General features: G+C 39.9%; 1 protein-coding gene and 1 long non-coding RNA gene across 2 annotated transcripts in view; one reads left to right on the plus strand and one right to left on the minus strand.

Annotated features, from left to right (window-relative positions):
* Positions 1–24,411, minus strand: part of LOC122658766 (DNA topoisomerase 3-beta) — a 94,728-nt gene that overhangs the window by 51,697 nt on the left and 18,620 nt on the right. The window contains exons 5-6 of the mRNA XM_043853872.1: positions 982–1,144; positions 767–886 (exon numbers count right to left, since the gene is read on the minus strand). Of these exons, the coding sequence (XP_043709807.1) occupies positions 767–886; positions 982–1,144 (283 nt within the window). The remainder of the gene's footprint in view (positions 1–766; positions 887–981; positions 1,145–24,411) is intronic.
* On the plus strand, positions 14,999–19,194 carry LOC122658767. The gene is made up of 3 exons (XR_006332494.1): positions 14,999–15,011; positions 17,422–17,425; positions 19,050–19,194. It is a non-coding gene; the product is annotated as an uncharacterized LOC122658767 (long non-coding RNA).

The following is a 24,411-nucleotide window of genomic DNA, read 5'->3' on the forward strand; positions in this document are numbered from 1 at the left end:
TGGGATAAGGCTGAGTTGTTGTTGTTATGTTGTTGTATAGGGGATTGAGAAATTTCCCCTATTTTCTATTTTTGAGGAACAAAACCATTATTCAGTTGCTAATATTCTAAATCCAGGTGGGATCTAGATGACCAACTTATAAAATAAACACTAAACAGTTAGGCTCTGTTTGGTATAGTTTAAATTTATGTTTATCTGACACATAAACATAAATAGATGTGTTTGATACGATTTATGATCCCTATTTCTCATTAAAATAAATCAATATAAGCATAAATTCATAAACAGCTCGAGAGTTGTTTATGATTTATCATCATAAACTGTTAATGATTGTTTATGCGGGTACCATTGATGAACATGTGCAGAATTGCTATTTAAGTGAGGGTAAATTGGTAAAATTAACAAAAATTAGAACAAAACCTCTCTTTTGGCCCCCTCTATCTCTCCAACCCCATCCAGCCCCCACCATAATACATGATAAATTCTTCACTTAAGCATACCAAACCTATTTTTCATTATATAATCTATTATGTCTAGTAGTAACTAAATGATTATTGTTTATAGCTCATAACCTATTATCATAATTGATTATTTATAAATAGGTAATAAATATGAATATAAACTATGCCAAAGAGAGCCTTAGTTGCATACCATTTTAAAATAGAAACTAATAATCAGCACATGAGAGACTTAGCAAAATAATGAATTCCTACAACTTGTTGGAAAGCTATGCCAAGATGTTGTATCAGTCCCCAAGCAGACTGACCTTCAACAAATTCACCGTATTAAGACCAGGAGGACGACTTTTGTACTCTTCTTTAGTTGATACATTGGTTACTTCTAGGGTGCCATCATCCGCTACCAACTTTTGAAACATCACAGCAACCTATGATCAAGCATATACATGGAAATAGCATTACTCAGAGGACAAAAAGTTGATCTAAGATCAGGGTAAAAATAACAAAGAAGAGAGGGCCTCACATCAATATCAAACAACTTGTTGCGATCCCATTCTAATTGAAGTTCATAGCCGTTGTGTATAATGTAAGGGTGCAAAGACCAAAATTTCTCTGGCTTAAAGGTAGTGATTTGCAAGTACCGTTGCACACAAAATCCAAGAGTTGGAGTCTGGCACGGCCCATAGCTGAAACAAGCACAAGATAAGCATGATTTCCTAATCTCTTTTATTGAAAGTTTGAGACTATTGAAATTAAATCACTTACAAATGCATATAAAATCCAACAGGTTGAGTTATATTAAGCAAGAACACATGAAATAGAATAAAAAATGCCAGAAAATATTTGCATAGATATAAAACTCATACAATCCTAGACTAGAAAACTTGTCAATTAAAATAGAACATCAAAAGGCATCACATAAGGAAATGAACAAGCCAAAGAGTGGCTAATCGGCTTCCTAATAAAATACTACAATATCCAAAAAAGAAAGTCGAGGCATGCACCAAGGAAAAGAAAACGCCAGTGCTATCATAATCATACAAATAACCAATTCAAACTTTTCCACAGAGACAAATCCATATGCTCCTGTGTCTTTTTCTTATTTTTTACTTTGTTTTACCCTTTTTCTAGATCTGGAATTCTTAAGAAGTGGAAGGAATGGAGTCCCACCAAAATATCACAAAAGCCACACCATCTAACAAACCATGCATACAAGATGTTTACCCATACGAGATCATATAAACTTGCAGATAAGAATAAGGTACTCAAAGTTAGAGGCCCAAAAAAAAAAAAAGAACCTGCTCCCTAACTTTTGAGGCTGGCAGAGAACAGTCATCAAAAACCTGCCATCACAGGCTGATCAGATGCACCAAACAAGGAACTAAAACTCGGAACTCGACCAGGTTTCGACCCTGGGAAAAACCGAGTTCACTCGAGATATCTCATGTCAAATAGAGGCAGGTCGTATGAAAGGCCAGATTCTGCCTTCATATTGGTCACGATGACCAGTCAATAAAGTTCTACCTTCATATTGATCGCCAAGAAACACTGCCATGTAAGTCCTGCCTGAATATGTTGCCAAAAAACACAGCCATGTGATATATCTAGATAATTCACCGTACTAATGGTCTTTTTGATATCATTTTTCATTTTGTTTTTGGCTTATTTTAAAAAAAAAAAAATCATTACTGAAAACCATTTTGATCAAAAAATAAAAACTATTTGGTAACTACATAATAGATTGTAGAATGAAAAATGAGTTAGGTAACTACCTATGTGTAAATAATTTTTATAATATTTTTGAACAAATGGACCCAAGTCACTCAACATTAAAATTAGGCTCCGTATATATTTTAGTGGTAGGTGAAGAAATTTAAGGCTGGCAAAGATGAAATTTCCATCCTCCCAAAGGTCATTATTTTCTTATAAGTCACAACCATTAGCTTAAACTTTAGGGCCCTAACCTTCAAAATACTCATTCAAAGACTCATGAATTCAAGGTTCAAAGTTCAAACACTGACAGCTTTAATTTAATGCTACCAGTAACCAAACATAAAATCCAAATGGGTTTCTCCCAATTTCTCTGCTTCTTCTTCTTCCTCCTCCTCCTCTTCTGTCACAGCGTAACAGTCACAGGTGATGAAATCTGCTCGGTTTGTACCTGTGGCGAAACTGAACCAGTGATCGGGTTCCCTTTCCAGATAAATGATTTGCAGTCGGAGACTTGCGGGTACCCGGAATTCGACCTCACCTGCAATAACCGGAGCCGGACGATTTTGGAGATCTCTTCTTCAGGAGGGTTTTGGTTACAAAGCATAGATTATATCAATCAAGAGATCCGGGTTAATGACCCGGATGGATGTCTCCCAAGACGGTTATCCCGGTTGGATCTCTGGAGTCTGGAGTTCACTGTTCAGAATGGCATTATACGAGAACTATATGATGGTGAGGTGTTCGGCGGAGCAGGCAATGCCTCCTATGCCGTATAATCCTGTAGGTTGAGATTTGGGCTACACCTTCGGCGCTGTCCATGGATATAATGGTGTCAAGCAGGGCATGCCAAGTGATGACAACGGTGCAGGTTCCGATCCCTTGGCCGGGGTACTATGATAACAGTGCCATGTCGTTTAGTGATTTAAGCGAAGACTACGCAGACCAAATGCCTCAGCACTCGGCCTCACTCGCCCAACAACCCAGACAGATTGTTTCCCTCTGTCTGAGTTGCTTTCCAGACAGAGGAGGAGGAGGGACTTTTCTAAAATCTTTTCTTAAATCAAAACAAAATGTCGATATTACCCTCACTTCTTCTGCCTTATGAGCACATGCTCATTAAACTTGAGCGAAAAAAATGAAGGAAAAACGTTTTTGGTCATAATCCATAATAGACTCTTGAGTTTATTATGATTTGGGGGTGTTTTCATTTATTTTAAATAAAAACAAGTTTCAAAAATGATACCAAACACATGAAAAAATGAAAAATGATACCAAAAAGACCCTAAATAGGAGAGAACATAGAATATCTTTCTTCATCTTTACAAAAGAAAAAAAGAGAGCAATAGGAGAAGATGAGATGGGCCAATGACGGGAATTGAACCTACGCATGGTGGAGTCACAAATGCCACTACCTTAATCCACTTGGCTACATCCACCCCCTACTCTTTCTAAAAGATTTAATAGATTCTATTTTTAGCATTCATTATTATTTAATTTAGATTTTCATACATTCATTTTAAATTTAAAATAAAATGAAAATCTTAGACATAAAATCCTAATCCTGTAACTGTATACAAAAAGAAAAGAACTTGTTTTATATGATTTATTTTACTATGACAAAAATAATATCATAGTAAAATGGATGTGCCATATAGTGAAACTATGTGTTGCAAAGATGAGGATGTTAAGATGGATGTGCGGCAAAACTAGGAAGGATAAAGTGAGGAGTGAACGTTATAAAGCTGATGTGGGAGCTGCCCCAATCAGTGACAAGCTCCGAGAATGTCGTCTGAGGTGATTTGTCCATGTGCAACGGAGGCCTGGGGACACCCCAGTAAGGAGGAGTGATCTGATTCCAATTGAAGGAGGCAAAGAGCTAAAAGAGCTAGGGGCAGACCTAAAATGACCATAGGTGAGGTTGTGAAGAATGACATGTATAGTGTAGGTCTTGTCCCAGGTATGACCTCAGATAGAGCCTTTTGGAGGGTAAGGATCCACATTGTCGACACCATGTAGCTGAGATTTTCTTGATTTCCTAGGCTATCCTCTTTCTTCTTACTTTCATTTTTCGTTTTCCATTTTCCATATCTCACTTTTCTTATCTCATTTCCTTATTTTTATTCTTTATCCCCCTTACTTTCATTTCCCTTTGTGTGGCTCTCAGTTTTCCTTACTTTGTTTTGCTAAGGATCCATGTAGCAGATCCCATTTAGTTGGTATAAGGCTGAGTTGTTGTTGTTGTTGTTGTATAAATAATATCATAGTAAAATAATGAGAAAATTACTTGGACACCCCCTTTACTATGGCCTAATTACTTATTCTCCCCAACTTTTCAACCAATTACTTGAACACCCCCTGCAGTTTACCATTTCTTTCAAGTAGCCCTGTCCGTTAGTCAGTCACCGTTACCATGGATTAAATATTTTGTAAATGCCTAAACTACCCTTAAGGTGTAGTGAAGTGATAGATTTACCCATCATCCTAATCTAACCCATCTCTCTCTCTCTCTCTCTCTCTGTTTCCGTTTCTTCAACCATGGAATCATGGCAGACCGAATTCACACCGCCATTTCTAGATGCCGATCTTGAAAGCAACCTGAGCAGCTTCTCTTCTTCTGAAGATTTTGGGATCTAGGTACCAAAATCAGCCTTCCATCCTCCAATTCAAATGTCTTGATTCAATTTTTCTCTTAATTTATTTTCCACCTCCCATGCCCCAAATTCTAATTCCAAATCGGACCTACCTTCTTCCTCCAAAACCCTAGAAAGCCTCACCGAAGAGTTGAAAGCCATATGGAGTTATCGGACTATAGAACAAATCAACGACTGGGCGCAAGTGACCATGGCAAACAAGAGGCGCCGCCACCTTCTTCTTATCCATCCTTTGCAATCAAAGAACTCCAAACTACCCAGTTCTGATGTAACATCACTAAAGGATGAGCAACACTAATTCGTATTCAAATTAGTTCAACAACTCAGTGCCTTAAACATAAAGTAGCTCCGATGATCCACGCAAAGATATCAATCAAACCATACACGATCTAGTCAAGTTGTTAGATAGTAACAGATAATTGTTTTAAAAAACAAAAAAAACATAAATTTTGGAGATTCTGAAAGCAGAAACCCTAAATTTTGGTGAACCGGATCAAAGTCTCACAACAGAAAGAAGTTTTTTATACAGAGAAATGGAGAAATGGCGGCATTGAACACACGAAACGCTCGTCTTTGCAGGATTCTACACCCCTAACCCTCCATTGGAAAAACAAACCCAAAAATGAGAAGAAAAAACTCGCAGATCTAGTACTCTGGGTTCGGTCCACTTTTTTGTTGCTTTATGTTTATCTGAAATCCAATCTTCTTTCCTGATCTATTCTTTTATCCTACCTTTTAGTCTTACACAATCTGTCTAGCATATTCTGTCCAGAATTTAAATATCTTATACTCCTTGTAAACCAGAATCACATCCCTCTGTATTCCATTAGTTTTAATCTTAAAATCTCATGAATCTTGTGGACTTACCAGCTGGTCTCCATTGAACCGGAAGGTCCAAGAGTCCCGATCAAGCACCTCACCAGGGGAGAGAAGAAAATTGAGTGATAGCGAGGGAGGGAGGGGTGAATGGCGGTGGTGGGAAGGGGTTGCAGGGGAGGAGGGAAGGGAGGAGAGAGCAGTTTCGGCTACGGAATGGTTCTGATTCAGCCTCTAGGGTTTTGAAGAGAAGAGTGTTGTTGCATCTGAAGCTGTGGAAGCGAAACGAGAACGATGAGGAGGTGGGTTTTGGAGAGAAGAGTGTTGTTGCATCTCATTTGGGTTCAAGGTTTGCAAGAAGAAGAAGAAGACGAAGAAGAGAAGAGTGTTGTTGCATCTCATTTGGGTTCAAGGTTTGCAAGAAGGGTAAGTTGGTCATTTAACTTCGTAAGGGTAAACTAAACATTTCCATTTAAACACTAACAGCAGACTAACACCGTCAGGTTTCAGGGGGTGTCAAGTAATTGTTTGAAACGTTGGTGATAGTAAGCAAAATGACCATAGTCTAGCGGGTGTCCAAGTAATTTTCTCTAAAATAAATTACAGATTTCATTTTAATATAGAACGAAACCAGAACATCCTCATGACAAGCTATACAGGAAATATCAGGACAAAAGTCCATAGCTTGCTGCTCAAGGAACCATACATCTTTCCATAATCCGCTAAGTCTTACATTGCCAATCAAAATTCCGTTACCCTGTTTAAAGGTCTCAAAATGCTACATGATCCCTTTACATAAGCCAATCCTCCGATGGAATTTGACAAGCATATATTTAAAAAACAAAGGTAACTACACTATACCTTGTCCTATTCTGTTAAAAGGAGATGGTACATAATGCATAGAATATGGTGTAAATATTAGTACATAATGCATAGAATATGGTGTAAATATTATCTTTTTCTTTTTATCTTTTTTTTTACTTCTCTCTGAAAGTGATAATGACTTACCGGGATAAAAATACAGAGAGACACAGTAAGCCTCAAAAACAGCATCATTCAGACATACTCTTATTACACTTTTCACAACTCCATGACCTGGCAATTAAGTGATAACTCAACTAGTAGCTAAACAGCCTTGCAGATGTTGGGTCATATTTGTGCAAATATTTTTTAGATTAAATTATGATGGATTTGGCCTTCCCTTTTAAGGAGTTCACAAATATGCTACACAGTTCTGGTTCCACCATTGCACTCTTCTATTAACTCATAGCTGCTAGCACTTCATTTTGTGTTCCATAATAAAAAATAAATAAATAAATAAAGTGCAAAAACTTATCTTCTGACGCAGTTGGAAGTAAGGTGGGCTAGATGTAATTCTAGCACTAAAGAACCCTCGAATCCACAAGGTAAGTGAAACCCTAATTCCACTGAAGAAGAAGAGAAAATATGAAGCTATTTCAATAAAATGGAAGTTAACCTTACAGGAATCCCCAAAGCGACCTTATATATGTAGGTCAGCTTACAAGGAAATGCAAATGCATAAAAAACAGGAAACTAGGAAAAACCCTAAATTGCACACCAAACTTGCAATCCTCGAAAACACCTTAAACAAACAATGTGGCGAATCTTCAGCTGGACCCAAAAACGGTTGGCTGTCATTTCCGAATAGGGGTTACGACTCCCATAACTCCACCCGAGCCAAAGGTTATGGTCCCGGCAGTGATGCTGGAAAATCTGTATTTTTTGGCCGGACCGCATAGCCTTCTCCCCAGTCCAGACGATCCAGGAACTTGTCTGAGACCTCCTCTACATCAGCCCCTCCCACCTGTGAAGAACTCGCCACGAGTAATGATCTGAATAAAGTGGCGCTCCTGAAGGGAAGTACTTGTACAAGTCCGCAACATTAGAAGTCTTCGAGATAGCCATGTCAGTAGGTAGATCCACTACATAAGCATTATCATTAATTTTCTGCAGGATCTTATAAAGCCCGCTTAGGCTTCAACTTATTGTAAGAACCTACTGGAAACCGTTCCTTCCATAAGAAAAACGTAACCATAACACCCTCCTGGAAAACCTAAGATAGGCGGTGCTGATCAGCGGCTAGTTTGTATATGGCATTAAATACTGCCAGCCTCTCTCGAACCTGCTCTTTGATAGAACAAACTTGCTCAACAATCTGTTCTACAGCCACACTTAATCCAGGGAGTCTTGGTAGTTGAACCAAGTCTAGAGCACGTGGAACTTTCCAGTACACAACTGAAAAAGGGGACATCCCAATAAAGTTGCGGTCAGCACTATTGAAAGCAAATTCTGCTTGGGCAAGAGCACTGTCCCACTATTTTCGTTAGTCTCCACAAATGCTACAGATTAATTCTCCAAAGTACTGCTCACCACCTCAGTCTGCGTGTCAGTTTGTGGGTGAGCAGTACTGTTATACTTCAAACTTGTTCCGAACCTCCTCCACAGGGTGGTCCAAAAAACAACTTGGTGTCACGCTCAGAAACAATAGAAGTGGGTACACCATGCAACCTCACAATTTCTTGTAAGAAAAATTTAGCCACATGAAATGCATCTGAGATAATGTAGCTCTAGATAGGAGAAGGATCCTACTAGAGGCCAAGCAACAGGATCAAAAAGGGCTGCTGGTTCGAATGGGCAGAATTAGGGTTAGGTTTATGAGAATGGAGCTAAATCTTATATGGTTTTAATAGGCAGGTCTAGGAGAAGCTAATAGTGTAGGTTTGAACAAGGTTTGAACAAAATTTAAAAATTTCAGAAATTAGGGCTAGGGTTTCAGGTTTTGGGTTTTAGAATTTAGGTTGAAATTAGGGTTTAAACTTGGAATTAGGGCAAGGGGCTAAGGTCGAGTGCTAAGGGCAATGAGAGGGATGTTCGGCTGTAATATGGTGCACTTCTGATGGTTGGTTAGGTCTACACAGGAATTTGGGGTTTTCAGAGTTTTACAGAGACAATGTAAATTAGGGTTTGAGTGTTTGGATGGGACTGAGATGAATATCGAGTGGAGAGGGAGGCCTAAGGGGGCTGTGGTTGAATTCTGATGAGGGGTTAATGCTGGACAGGGTTAAGGGTGATTAGGGTTTATGAAATTCAAACAAAAAACAAAGGGGAATCGATCAGGGGGAAAGTAGAGGGTTAGAAACAGAATCGGGTCTTAAACTTACAGTAGAACCCACTGGCAGCAAGCTTGGACAGCAGAGAAGGATAAAACCACCTTCAGATTCAGGGATCCTCCCAGCCGTCACGGCGTAAGGAGTCGTAGGAGATTCACCTACCCTTTCTTCCTTGATAGAACCACAAGGCAAGCACTCACAAAGAGCAGTAGCAGCAACAATGGCAGCAAACGATTTTTTTAATTCATAAAACTTGTGGGGCAGCCTCCCACGATTTCAATATTAATAATAGAAGGCCGTAGGCCAAATCCTAATCTAAACAAAACACTCCCTCACTAAATCGTGGAGGGGTGGACCTAATTAAAACAACTTAAAATCTTAAAAGGGCTAAAAGACCTATCTACCCCTAATAGCTTAAAACAAAAGACACTTTAATTAAATAACTTAAATTGAACCATGGTTTGAACCGGTTCAATTTAAGTTTACAAAATAGCTGAAATAAAACTAAGTATAGAACCTACTAAGGCTACGTTTGGTAAATGTCTGAACAGCGTTCAGAACCGTTGTTCCGTTCTTTGAGACAAAAAAAACATGAATTTACGTTTGGCTTGACGGTTTGTTTTTCTGGTCTTTTAGAACGGACCGGAAGGATTTTTGCCTAAAAGAATGTTCTTTACAGACCGTCTCTGAGATGGTCTGTAAAGAACAAGAACGACAAATTGACGAAGATATCAAGCAAAACCCGTGAGCACTTTCGGGTTTGAGAAAGTTATCACTTGCGAAGAGAAGGGGAAGAGAAGGATTCAGCCGGAAGAGTTCATGACCCGCAATCCCTTCAAGGTATGTTGTGAAGCCCTCTCTCTCGCTCTCTCTCTCCCTCTCTCTCTCCCTCTCTCTCTCTCTCTCTCTCTCTCTCTCGCTTCCTCTCTCACTCTCTATCTCGCTATCTCTCTGTCTCTCTCTGTCTCGCTCTCTCTCTCTCTCTCTCTCTCTCTCGGTGGTTGTTGCGTGAAGATCTGACCAGATCTGAAATTTTTTCTCCCATGTGTCTCAGGAATTGGATCAACATCCCTAAAATTTGAAGGATTCAGCCGAAAGGTATGAACTTCATGGATTTCTTGAGAAATTTTGATTTTTATGGATGGATGTTAGGGATTTTAGGTTTGTGTGATCTATATACAACTCCTGCTATTCATGTATGTTTATCTTTTTTTCTGCCTATGTTGGGTTCTATGCCTCTCTATTATGTCTCTGTTTTAGGTATACATTTTATGGATATTGTATGATCTGTGGGTCTGTTTATGATTGACCATGTACTATGGATCATGGCCAAGTCGAAGTCCCAAATCTAGTTGGTCTTCTTCCCTATTTTACTTCTTCTCTTTCTCACTTTGTTCAATTTGTGTTGAACCAATCTGTAAATTTCCGGTTTGCTCTAGTCTTCCACAAACAAAGACATCCTTGAAGGTCTTACCAAGCTAGACCTGAAGAAGAAGATTAATACAAGTTTTAAGGTGTTAAAGTTGTAATAATTGTTTTAATTAACTATAAGGTACCATATTTTAATGTATGGTAAGGTTGGTTCTGGACTTTATCTTTTAATTTATGTTAAATATGTTTTTATAAAATATTTTTAATTTAAGTTTGTTATGTAAGAGAGACATTTATTTTATTTCCTTGTATGGATGGCATTATTGTAATTGATATCAAATAGGGTAGAATAGATTATACCAAACACCATTTTCATTCTGAACGGCGTTCTTGAGACCGTTACCAGACAGTCATTTTCGGTCTCAGAACGCCGTTCTAGACTAGAAACACCAAAGCTAGGGCTCCCAAACTAAGCCCTAATTTCAGGGCTGCTTCTTCTTCTTCTTCCTTCGAATGTAGGCACATGGTGCTGCATCGTGAGGTCTTCCAACAAGGAATGAAATTGCACCATCTTGGAGAATCTATCGACTACCACGAACATAGAATCGACACCCCGTTAGGTCCTTGGAAGGCTTAGCACGAAATCCATACTAAGTTCCTCCTAAGTATCCTTCAGTGTCGGAAGCTGCATGTACAACCTTTTGTTCTACCCCTGACCCTTAGCCACTTGAACACTGGGCAGCTTCTCACGGTTGCAATGTCCTTCTTCAGTTGGGCCAATAATACCTCTCCTCGATACCTGCCATAGTTTTGTCACGCCCTGGGGGTCCACCACCATATAGGTCTCAAATCACCTTTTCCCACAAGGACATCCATGGGATGCAAAGCGAACAAATAGCCGTCTAACATATGAAAGTCCCCTACAAGTTGCTTTTGTAAACATTTCTCCCAGTTCTTAATGAAGTCTTTATCAGTCTCATAAGCTTCATGCATTCAACCCTACAACCTCACCACTTAATGCAATCAGAAGAATAGCCCTCCTACTCAATGCATCAACAACCCTGTTAGTAGCAACTTTGCTTCATCACAAAAGCATATTGCTTGAGAAAAGATGCCTACCTGGCATGCATTTTGTTAATGTGTTTCTGTGATGTAGAACAAAACATGAAGATAAAGAGGCCAAAACGTTGTTCACGAGAACAATGCCACAGCCCCTTATTTTGCCATGGTGGAATATTATTAGAAGATCCTGTGGGGCCCAAGACCAGATCATGTGATGACTTTTTATTGTCTATGAGTAGGGATTTGGAAGTTTAGTTTAGTTTCTAATTCTGATTGGTGCTATTTTGATGTTCTGCTGCAACCTATTATCGATCCTACTGCACAGTGGTTCTTACTTGCATGGAACTAAAACTCGAGGAGATCTCGGTTTTTCCCAGGGTCAACGAGATGATATACAAAACAAAAAAGTGCAATAACTCGAGCAAGATCTCGAGATCTCGACCCAAACTTTGTTATATGAGTGCCAGATCTCGAGATCTCGGTGGGAAATCTTGGTATACAGACACCTATCTATGCAAAATTGGTATACAAACACTTATTTATGCCAGAAACCTGGATAGACACTTATTTATGCCTAATATTATTTAAGTAAATGTTTTTGTATTTGTATTGAAAACAAAGTTTTCCACCAAGCCCAAGATTGATTAAATCTGATTTATATTGAAGGAGTTATGTACCGGTTAAACTTAATTTGGTGTGAGCGAATGCTGTCAAAATCGCTCTGAATGAAAATATTTTTTTAGTAATCAAAACAAATGAATATTTTACTACACTTTTGGTTTTTAGTAATGTTTTACCATATTAAGATTTATGGAATTTTTAGATTTAAGAAAAACCCCAACATTAGAAAGTTGAAAATTGCATCTACCGCCAAAATCCAGTTTTTGCTCTTGAATTGAGGGGTTGACTTTTTTTCCTTTTGGAATTTGATTTTTTTAACTATTTTTATTGGATTCAATATTGGGGTATTTGGTTATTTAAGAATAATATCTTAAGTAAATGAAATACAATTAGTGTCTGTCCTGGAATCTGGTATAATTGTATAAGTAAGTTTTTGTCCTAGTTTCCCACTAAGTGAAACTCCTATTTGGACTTTGTTTTTGCAAAATCTGATAATGCCATTGTGTTGAAAAAAACAAAAATGCACCAACTCAACTGAGAACTCGAGATATCTTGAGTCAACTCGGTTTTTCCCAAGGTCGAAACCTGGTCAAGTTCCGAGTTTTAGTTCCTTGGTTACTTGAACCCCTTTTACATTATTTTGTATCAGAGCCTAACATCTCCTAGGGTTGATGTTAATACAAGAAGATGAAGTAAGAACTTAGAAGTTCCTATGCTGGGCAAAGGAATCTATTATTTTTCTTTGATTGGTTAGACTCTCTAGAGGAATATTTTGATAGGTACAAACCAACAAAGGAACGGAAGCTTAAGTTTGTTTACTCTCGATTGACTGGCTCTGCTAGACAATGGTGGAAACTCCATGAAGAGAGACTCAAAGCTGGAAGATGTGAACCTAGAACTTGGGAGGAGATGAAGTACAAGTTGAAGAACAAATACCTACCAGAACATAAAGTTGAGGTCTATGTCGAAGCCGTCAAGGCATTAGAGGAGCTAAATTCAGTCATTGTGGGTATGGAAGCTAACCCCGATGTATAGATTTGCAAACCTCATTTTGATGATTATTGGTCAGTCAATCCAGCCCTTGATGGTGACAATGATGATGACCTTTCGGATTATGATACTGAAGAGATAGCCGAGGTGATTATGGTCCCCCAACAAGAAGAACCCGTTGAGATCACCAGTGCACAGGAGTTTGAAAAGGAGCAGTTCAAGCCCGCAACGGAAGACAATTCTGCTGTTATGATAATCAAGGATTTCTCTGGTTATAAATCAGATCACGTAGAGTTCATTCTTCCAAGAACGAGAGCCACGTCTGCAAAGTTTTATTCCAGACATAAAGGAGCTGCCAGAGTTCTACAATGGCTTGAAGATGGATGTGCACAATACAACACTCCTTCCTATCCTCTTCAAAATTCGAGGTCGAATTTTTTCTAAGAGGGGGAGAGTTGATGTAAAACAAAACATGAAGATAAAGAGGCCAAAACACTGTTCACGTGAACAGTGTCATGGGCCCTTATTTTTGCCATGGTGGAATATTATTAGAAGATCCTGTGGCGCTCAAGACCAGATCATGTGATGACTTTTTAGAAGGATCAATTTTGTCTATGAGCGGGGATTTAGAAGTTTAGCTTAGTTTCTAATTCTGATTGGTGCTATTTTGATGTCCTGTTGCAACCTATTATCGATCTTACTGTAGAGTGGTTCTTACTTGAACCTCTTCTACATTATTCTGGTCCTTGAAATACTTAATGGATTGATGATCAAAATATATCACAAACTCCCTTGGGATAAAGTAACTCTCCCAAGTCTTCAATGCAAGGTTTAAAATCTCGTTTCGTTCCGGTGTTTCGGTCTGACTGAAATTTCGTCGAAATATGGTATTTTTTCTATGAGTTTTGCTTGGCCATTTGTGGGTGTAAAATGCCAAAATGACCGAAATTTCCAAAATTTCCAAAACAAGATGACCGAAATTACCGAGATTTCCGAAATTTCCAAAACGAGATGACCGAAATTTTCCAAATATTGCATTTTTTCAATTCGATGTTGCATTTCGTTTCGACTAGACCGAAATACTCGAAGTATTCCAAATTTCAACCGAAACAAAACGAGTTTTTGAACTATGCTTCAAAGCACAAAACACTACATACAGCTCCTGCTCATATGTTGATCATCTTTGAGCTTCATTCAACTTCTCACCATGGAACACTATCAGTCGACCCTATTGGGACAGAACAGCACCAATGCTCCACAAGCATTGCACTCAAGCTCGAACACCTCAAAGTTGGGCAGAACAAGAACTGGCGCAACTGTCAACTTCTCCTTTATCAAAGCAAAGCTCTGGGTAGCGTCACCAGTCCACAAAAACTTTTCTTTCTTCATGCAATCAGTGATTGGGGCCACGATGCTACTAAAATCCCAAATGAATCGACAATAAAAATTCACTGACCCGTGGAAACTGTGGACTTCAGTAACAGTAGTTGGGACTGGCCATTATCTGATAGCGCACACCTTCTTGTCATCAACAGGAATTCCTTTGGCACTAACCACAGACCACAGGAAGATCAGATGGTCCGTTATGAAGCTACAGTTCTTCAAATTGATGTACAATTTATTATCTTGCAGCACAGTCGGTATATGTTGCAAATGATCCAAATGCTCATCCTTGCTGCAACTATAGATAAGGATGTCATCAAAATAGACCATGACAAACGTCCCAATAAAAGGCTTCAATACATGCTTCATCAGCCTAATGAAGTACTCCGCACATTCGATAACTCGAAAGGCATCACCAACCCCTCATACAGGCCTTCCTTGGTCTTGAAAGCAGCCTTCCTGATGCAGATAGCTGATGTAGATCCCACGACTGACCAGAAGAAGAAAAAGAACCAAGGCGCATCGAACCAGCTCCAGATGGACTATAACTGGACCAGATTGAGCCAGCCCAGAAGGTCTTCTAGAAGGGCCAAGAAAAAGAGGCCAAAGCACTGTTCACGTTACTGTTTTCGTGAACAGTGTCAGCCCATATTTGCCTTATGTGGGGATGCTTTTTAGAAGATTTTGTGGGCCCATCAAGTGGAGAGAGCTTCTATCCTAATTCTGCCATAGTTTAGCTTCTATTTTCATATTTCAAAAGTAGGCTTAAGTTTTTTCCCCTTTAGTTTCTAATTTTTTTAGTTTATAATTTGGTTGTCTTTGCATGTTTAGAAGGCTGAGTTATAAAGCCTTTAGTAGTCTCTATTTCCATTTGTTACTATTTTCATTAGTTTCTATTTTCCAAACAGTTGCTAAGTTTTACTTTCTATTTTATGTAGCCTAACCTCAGTCTATAAAAAGGCAGCTATTGTAATTGATTGACACAGATCTAATGAATGAAGTTGAGGCATTCTTGCACTCGATTATGGGAGTAAAACCCCTGCTCAACAACTGGAATAGCTGTGGGTGAGAGACCCAGGGCTAGTCCATCCCCTACCCCCCTTCTTCTTCTATCTTCTCTTCTCCTCCCTTCCCTGTTCAATATACACTGCTGTGCTGTTTCTGTGACTGCAATAAACTATTGTGAAGATACCCTTTGAAGATTTGAATCAACCTACCATCAATTGAAGTGTTGCTGCTGTTGCTGATCAACATAAGGATTATCCACACCACTAACCACCCCACTCAATCCCAGTTCTGGCCTATTCTATTGGCTGGATTGTCCTACAGAACCAACCTTCTATTTTCATCCCCAACTCATATCTCCACTTCTGTCCATCAGAACTGAACCAAACTATCAGCAAAGATTCTCCTCATTGCCTGCTCCACCTGATCAACCTTAGAGCCCATTCTCACCGCTGATTTGCCTAGTATTTGTTACCTTCTATTTTGGTGTTTACCTCCTGATTTTCTTCCATTATTGATGATCTGCTGCAACTAGTAACAATCCTACTGTAGAGTGGTTCTTAATTGAACCCCTTCTACATTACTTCCACTTGTCACCAGGCCTAATACAAATGTGGTGACATCCAGTTATCCACTGCGAAGGTCTATGAGGCTTGGACCCCCCAGTCCGTCTAACATGTCATCCAACCAAGGAATCGAGAACCGATATCTGACTGTTATTGTATTGATAGCCCGACTATCCATGCACATCCTCCAGGTACCATCTTTCTTCAATGTTAGTAAGCCAGGAAGAGCCCATGGACTCATGCTCTCGAATGTGTTCCTCCAGCACCTACTCTTCGATTTTCTCCTTCATGACTTCACTCTCCTTCTGATTCATTCTGTAATGTGGCAAGTTTGGCAAACTGACCCCAAAAATCAGGTCAATGTGGTGTTGGATGTCCCTCATAGGAAGTAGCTCGTTGGGCACATCATCAAAGGTGATTTCTTTAAACTCCTCCAGCAAGGGCCACACCTCTACCGGAATATCAACTGGGTGGGCTGCCTCCCCTTTTACCACCATTGCGAATGTCATACCGGCCCTCTTCATATCCAAAATGAACCAACCACGAGAAGCAGAGTTAGAGAGGAACGGCTTTCCCGCTACTATAGACATGTTGGGTTGGATGACCTTACTCTCCTTTGGTAGAATGGCAATTTTCTTCTTATTCCACCACAGTGTGTAAATATTCTGCCTTCCCCGATGGGTAGCATCAACATCATGTTGCCATGGTCTACCGAGCAAAAGATGACACACATCCATATCCATAAACATCACAGACGATATCCTCACACTAAGAGTTTCCAATAGAAATAGGAACTCGACAGATTTTAGTTACCTCAATGGATGGTCCCTTCTTGATCTAGCCGATCCAAAAAGGGAGAGGATGCAGTTCTATTGACAATTACAGATGCTTGACCAGTACCCTTGAGACGATGTTCACACAATTCCTGTTGTCAATGATCAGGTTGCACACCTTCTGATTCTCAGAACAATAAGAATGGAATGTCTGATTGCATTGGGACAGCTTGGTCTGTTTAGGGGTTAACAACTTCTGAATTACGCATGAGACCAGCTCTCCCTCCTATTCGGCAAACTTAGCATCCTCCAGTTCATCTTCGTCTTGGCCATCCACATTTGTACCTTCGTGGTCTGCTAACCCAATTGGTCGTTGTTTGGGGACACACATTGGATCTATGGCCTATTTCTCTATATTTGTAACACTTATCGAAAGCCCCTCCACTCCCTGCATTACTCCCAGCCGCTGGGGTGCTGTTAAAACTGCCATTTACAGAACTTTTGTTAGGATTAGGAGCAAAAGATCAGGCAGGAGCAGTAGGAGACTGTCTCTTGGTACTGGGTGATGGGCGTTTGGTCTCCATCGAGAGGCAACATCACGGTTGCCTTGTTGATAGTCGTTCTGCCTTCAGGGCATTATTATAAGCCTCACTCACCGAGAACACATTTTGTAGACCCATGCGATCCTGGATCGAGTACTTCAACCCATTGATATATCATGCCACTTGTTGCTTCTCCATCTCCGACAAGACACAACAAGAAGACAACCCAAGAAAGTTTTTCATGTATGCAACCACGGATCGAGCACCTTGAATGCAGTTTTGATATTGATGGAACAGGTATAGTTGGTAATCTGGTGGCAAAAACCTACCTTGAAGAAGTTTTGTAACCTGGTGGCCCCATTCCCTGCCGTTGGCAAGAATTTTGTAGTTGATCCCACCAGGAAGCAGCTTCTCCATGCAAATTGTATGGAACTATTTTGATCTGCCTCTCTTCGGGTACCGCCATCACATCAAAAAACTTCTCTACCTCACAGACCATATCGAGGAAGGCTTTGATGTCCAAGTTCCCAGGGATATTAGGAACATCAACCTTCAGGCGATATTCTCCGTCGTCGTGTTCTGAATCATCATCATCAGATGTGGGCTGTCTATGAGGATTAACAGGACCCTAATGGACAGTAGGTCGGCCAAGGTGAAGACCTCAGCCAAGGTTCTAAATCTCGGTTTCCACCTAGGTTTCGACCAGCCAGAAACTGAGATTTTCTTGGTTTCAACCATATCTCAGTCAAAACCTGATACTTTCTCTAGGGTAACTCAAACCTTGGTTTTGAGGCCCAGAAATTGTTTTTTTACCCTGTTTCTTGTTGTGCTGCCTATTTTTTATATTTTGAACCCAATCCATGCATTAGTTTTATATAGAGAACACTCAAAATAATACTTGTGGTTTTGACCCAAGTTTGATAGTGTATATTAAGTTTGATAGTGTATATTATTCTTGGACATGGTATCGAATATGGTTTGACCGGAACATAACTCCTTCAATATGAATCAGATTTAAGAAATCTTGAATTTGTTTGAAATATTTATATGAAAGAGTTATGTACCGGTCAAACTTAATTTGGTATGCGTGAATGCTGTCAAAATCGCTCTGAATGAAAATATTTTTTTGGACATCAAAACAAATGAGTATTTTACTGCACTTTTCGTTTTTGCAATGTTTTACCATATTAAGATTTATGGAATTTTTAGATTTGAAAAAAACTCTAGCATTAAAAAATTGAAAATTACACCTACCGCCGAAAATCCAGTTTTTGTTCTTGACCTGAGGGGTTGACTTTTTATCCTCTTGGAATTTTATTTTTAACTATTTCTATTGGATTCGAATAAGGAGGTATTTGCTTACTTATGAATGATATCTTAAGTAACCATTTACTTAAATGATATTAGGAATGATGTTAGGCATAAATAAGTGCATGTCCTGGTTTCTGGCATAAGTATCTGTCCTGGTTTCCCACTAAGTCAAACTCCCATTTGGTCTTTAATTTTTTCAAAATCTGAAAGTGCCATTGTATTTAAAAAAGCCCAAAATAGGCTGTATACCAACTTTCATGACCAAACTAGGTCAAAAACCCACCGAAACCATCAACCGAGTTCAAAAAAACAAAAAATGCACCAAATCGCCAAGATCTCGTCCAACTCGGTTTTTTGGCTGGGAGAAACCAGTACCGAAACTGAGTTCTCGAACTACGGCTTGAGTTGGTATTGCTACCAGAATGAAGTTCTCCATGTGCTCACTGGCTTCTACAACTGCTATATATGCTCAAAACTGATTCTGCTGTTAATATCTATTCTTGTTGTTGCAAGCTGGAGTCTTTTGACAGATATATATACACTCCAGCTTGAGGAGGAGTGTTAAAGGTTACTCACGATAGGGGGACTGTCCCTGTCTGAGTTATGTAGAGTTGTAGAGTTTAGATTTACCGTTTATGTCTATGTTTCTTCTTTAGTTATTTACCTTTATTGATTAGACTTAGGCTTGGTTATTACTTTCTAATGTAATTAAACTTGGACTCTTAGTACGTTTCCTACCAAGAGTTGGTTGCTTGATTAATATAAGGGAGAGGCTGTCCATGATAGAGGCATTCCATTCCATTACTATCATTAAAAATCTTATGCACTCTTTATCTTTCTACCTGCACAGGGTATTCTTCCTCTCTCTTCTTCCTCTTCACAGGTTCTGGTTGTTGAGGGTTTGTCACAATTTGTAAAAAGAATTTAACTGCAAGTGAAAATGTAACAAAGGCACTTGAGTGAACATAATCCACTAGAATCAAGGAATCAACTTATCAAGGTGGACTGAAGCCCACAATCTGAAATTCTGAATAATTGAAGTCCAATGCTGCAAACAGGAGTCAAAGATTCAATCCAATCTACTCACTGCACCATCCTCCCCGCCCCCCCCCCCCCCCCCGTGTTAGAGTTATTATAATAGGTGTATAAGGGTAGTTCTATCATTGTCTTATTATTAGACATGGCTAAGTTGTATTTTCTGTTATTTCTTCTTTATTTCTATTTACCTCCCTAGGGAGGTCCATGTAATTCTTAGAAGTGCTTAATGAAGTAAATATGTGTGTTGAGGATTACTCAACACACAATCGATTCTCCTATTCTCTTCTCTTCTCTCCTTCCTCTTCTTCTTGTTGTAAATCTCTTCTCTCTTACTAGATTCGATCTATCTTTAGGTTCCAACTTGGTATCAAAGCTAAGTAATCTGGTTTGAGAGTTGACTAAGCTTGGCTGTCTATTCCTTCACCTCTCTTTGGAACCCTAAGAGGACAAACGGTTCCATTAGAGGCTGTACTATGTGAAGTATACACATACTACATTCTTTGGAGGTCTATTCTTCAAACAAACACACCATGGATGGAGTGTAGTAGCTGTTGATGAAGAATGAAGCCCTAGCAGCCACCCAGATTTTTTACGCCAGCTGAAGAGTGTTTTTTTCCTGTTTCTCCCTCATCTTCCCATCTTTTGGGAAGGGATTTGCTGCTTGTGGATTGCCTAGGGGTACCCTTTTAAACCCCTCATCACTCGGTTGAAGAGAGGAGCAGTTTGAGGAGCATAACTCCAAACTGTGATGCTCTCAAGGTACTGCCAGCTCTGTTTTCTGCCTCTGGTTTGAACCTTTTATGAGGCTAAATATATTGGATGTGTGTTGGATGATAAGAATGGAGCTTTTTGTTCTTTTTACACTTATTGGTTGCTATGGACTGAAGGTTATTGGGTGTTAGAGCAGTTTGGTTGATGTTATACAAGCTTTTACTCCCTGTACACTTGCTGTTTTTGGTATTGGCTCTATGCCTGGTTGATTTAGTTGTTTGGAGGTACTTGTTTGCTTGTTTGCCTCCTTTGTTTGGGTTGAGGGTACTCCCCACTTAAGCAGCACACTATATTGATTGTTGAAGTGTCTGCTCATTATGACTACTGTGTCTGGACAAGATTCTGAGGTCAGTGGACCAACTACAGCTGGCAGCCTGAGTAGTGGTTTCCCAACCATGACTTCCTTTGAAAACCCCAACACCCAAATCTCTGTTGTGAAATTGGAAAATACCAACTACTTGGATTGGTCCCGTTCTTTGAAGTTGTCCCTACGCAGTAGAGAAAAGTTGGGATACATTACTGGCCTACTGGGTCTATCAAGGCTCCTGCTACTACTGATCCAGGCTATCTCAAGTGGGAGACTGAGAACTCCACTGTTATGACTTGGCTGTTTTTCTCCATGAAACTTGAGATAGGTAGGAGGTTTATGAGTAAGGAGACTGTGAAAGATATCTGCGCCAGTGTCTTCAAGGTTTTTGATAGAATTGGTGATGCAACAAAAGAGTATCAAATCCTCCAAAAAATTCATCCATATGAAACAAGGTGATAGAAGTATATCTGACTACTACAACACTATAATCAGCTTACGGGAGGAATATGATCACTATAACAACCTCCAGCTGTCCAATTCTGATGATTAGGCAAAGGTCTACAGGAGCCACGAAAAGGAAAGGATCCTTATTTTGCTTGGTGGTCTTAACCCAGAATATGAGCCTCTTCACTTGCAAAAAGGAGATCTCCCTTTCCATCTCTGGATGAAGTGTGCAGCTACTTGCAAAGTGAGGAAACCAGGAGAACAACTATGGATATTGCACCATCAACAGAGAGATCTGCTCTTGTTTCTAATTCCCACAGAGGCTGGAAAAGAGGGGGGAAAGGCCAAGGACCAACTCATGGAGATCACCGTGAGAGATTTAAATGTGATCACTATGGAAAGCTTGGATACACCAAGGACAGGTGTTGGGATCTTCACGGACAGCCCCCTGAGATGCGTGGTGGTTCATCTAGTGCCCGTGGAGGCAAGCGAGGGGGAGCTAGGACTCACTCTGTGACATCTGAGTCTAAAACATCTGGACCCCAGCCTGCCTTTAATTCTCTTTCACAGGATGATATTGCAGCCTTCCGCCAGTTGGTGTCTCACCTTGGAGGGACAGCTACTGGTCCTACCTCCAGAGGGTCAGCTACTTCTGCCTCAGCTCTGCAGGTCTCGTCTACTCCTTCTACTGCACCCACCTGGATTATTGACTCTGGAGCCTCTGATCACATGACTGGTATGTCACAGTATTATGATTCCTACTCCATTTGCTCTAGTCGGGACAAGGTAAGGGTTGCTGATGGTTCCCTTTTTTCCGTCTCTGGTAAGGGTAATGTGAGAGTTACCCCTTCTATTTCCCTTGAGTCTATTCTTCATGTTCCTGATTTTACTACAAACCTATTATTTGTAAGTCACCTAACCAAATCCTTAAATTGTTGTGTCACTTTCTTCCCTTCCTAGTGTCTTTTTCAGGATTTGGACATAAAGAGGGTTATTGGCAATGGGATTGAAAAAGGAGGACTCTACCTTCTTGAACCACGGTTACCTGATCAATATACTACGGCAGCTTATGTTTATGGTCGGAGTGACCGGAGTACTTTGGAGTTTGTAATGCTTTGGCATCAACGTTTGGGTTATCCCTCTTTTGTTGTTATGAGGAGACAGTTACCCCACTTGTTTACTTCTTTTCCTTCTTCTTATGTTTTTCAGTGTGAATCTTGTATTTTTGCTAAACATTGTCGCACATCTTATCCTTATCGTGGCAATAGATCTAATGCAACTTTTTCTCTTGTTCATACTGATGTTTGGGGGCCTTCACTTATTACTTCTTCATCTGGATTTCATTACTTTGTTTCATTTGTGGATGACTATTCTAGATCTACTTGAACTGTTTTGTTGCAACAAAAGAGTGATGTTTGTGATGCTTTCAAGGATTTTAATCAACTTATCAGTACTCAGTTTGGTACTCGAATCCAAATTGTTAGGTCTGATAAGGGGGGTGAGTACATGTATATGGGGCTCCAACAGTTCTTTACTGATAATGGCATCATCCATCAACTAGCCTGTGTTGACACCCCTCAACAAAATGCAGTGGCTGAGAGAAAAAACCATCACTTGTTACCGTTGCCTTTCTTATTAACCGGATGCCAACTCCACTCCTTGGCTCCAAATCTCCCCTGGCTCTTCTTTCTCCTCAATCGTCAGTCTTCTCCTTGCCTCCAAAAATCTTTAGTTGTGTTTGTTATGTTCATGTCAACAAATCAGCCCGCACCAAGCTTGATCCCAAAGCTCTCAAGTGCATCTTCTTGGGCTACTCTGATTCAACCAAAGGGTATAAGTGCTACCATCCTCCTTCCCGAAGGTGACTTCTCTCAAAAGATGTCACCTTCTTTGAGTTTATTCCTTACTTTTCTTCTCCTCAGCATCCTCTTCAGGGGGAGAGTACTAGAAGTGAACAGGCTGTTGATGTCATTCCTTTTCTATCTCCCTTGCCTACCTCCACTTCCCCATTCCTATTTGATATTGGGAAATACAAAGAAGTGGATGTTGTTAATGTTCATGGTGTTGTTGATATTGATGCTAGTAGTAGTGGTGATGCTAGCAGTGGTGGTGATGCTAGCAGAAAAAAAGAATACAAGGGAATAAGATTCAAAGATGTTGTATTCACAAGAGGTGAATGCTTGTTGAAAGAAAAAGGAAAGCAACCCTGGTATGCGTTGAAGGGAAAGCAACCCTGCCAAAACCCCTCTTTGGATCCACATCCTCAGTCTCATCCTCCTCAGTCAGGTGATACTTCTCCTTCTGAATTAGATCTTCCCATTGTTATGAGAAAGGGGAAGAGAGCCTGTACTAACCCCATAGCCCAATTTGTTTCCTATGACTCTATTTCTCCTACAGGTAATGTCTTTTCTACTGCCTTTAAGACTTCTTCTATTCCCAAAAATGTCACAGAGGCCTTATCCGATCCAAAATGGATGCAAGCAATGTCTGAGGAAATGGTGGCTCTGGAAAAGAACAATACTTAGACTCTAGTTGATCTTCCCAGAGGGAGAACTCCAGTTGGATGCAGATGGGTTTATACCATCAAGTATAGATCTGATGGTATAGTGGAAAGATATAAAGCTAGGCTGATTGCAAAAGAGTATAGTCAAATGTATGGCATTGACTACCAGGAGACTTTTGACCCTGTAGCTAAGCATAACTCAATCAGGGTTCTTCTTTCAGTGGCAACCAATAAAGATTGGCCAATGTACCAATTAGATGTGAAGAATGCATTTCTTCATCGAGATCTAGCAGAAGAAGTGTACATGCAGTCTCCACTGGGTTTTAAGTGTCCCTCAGCTGAAGGGAAAGTATCTCTTGAAAAAAGCTCTTTATGGCCTCAAACAGTCTCCTAAGGCCTGGTTTGAGAGATTTAGACAAGCCATCCTGAAGAATGGGTATTATCAGAGTCAAGCTGACCACACCTTGTTTATCAGGAGAGGTAATGGTACAGTTATAGCTCTCATTGTCTATGTTGATGACATTGTGGTAACTGGGAATGATGTGGCTGAGATAAACAGATTGAAATCTTATCTGGCTAAACAGTTTGAGATCAAAGACCTTGGACTCGTGAAATACTTTTTGGGTATTGAAGTTTCTAGATCAAGGAAAGGAATCAATATCTACCAAAGGAAATTTGTCTTGGATCTTCTGAAAGAGACAGGCACGATGGGGTACAAACCAGCAACTTCCCCCATTGATCCGAATCATAAGCTTGGTGATGAATGTGGCTCTTCTCTAATAGATGCAAGCAAGAATCATAAGCTTGGTGATGAATGTGGCTCTTCTCTAATAGATGCAAGCAAGTACCAAAGTTTAGTTGGGAAACTAATCTATCTCTCCTTAACTCAACCAGACATCTCTTATGCAGTTGGAGTGGTGAGTCAGTTCATGCATGCTCCCAGGAGTGGACA

The sequence above is a fragment of the Telopea speciosissima genome, chromosome 4 (assembly GCF_018873765.1).
Source record: "Telopea speciosissima isolate NSW1024214 ecotype Mountain lineage chromosome 4, Tspe_v1, whole genome shotgun sequence".
In the NCBI taxonomy this organism is placed as follows: domain Eukaryota; kingdom Viridiplantae; phylum Streptophyta; class Magnoliopsida; order Proteales; family Proteaceae; genus Telopea; species Telopea speciosissima.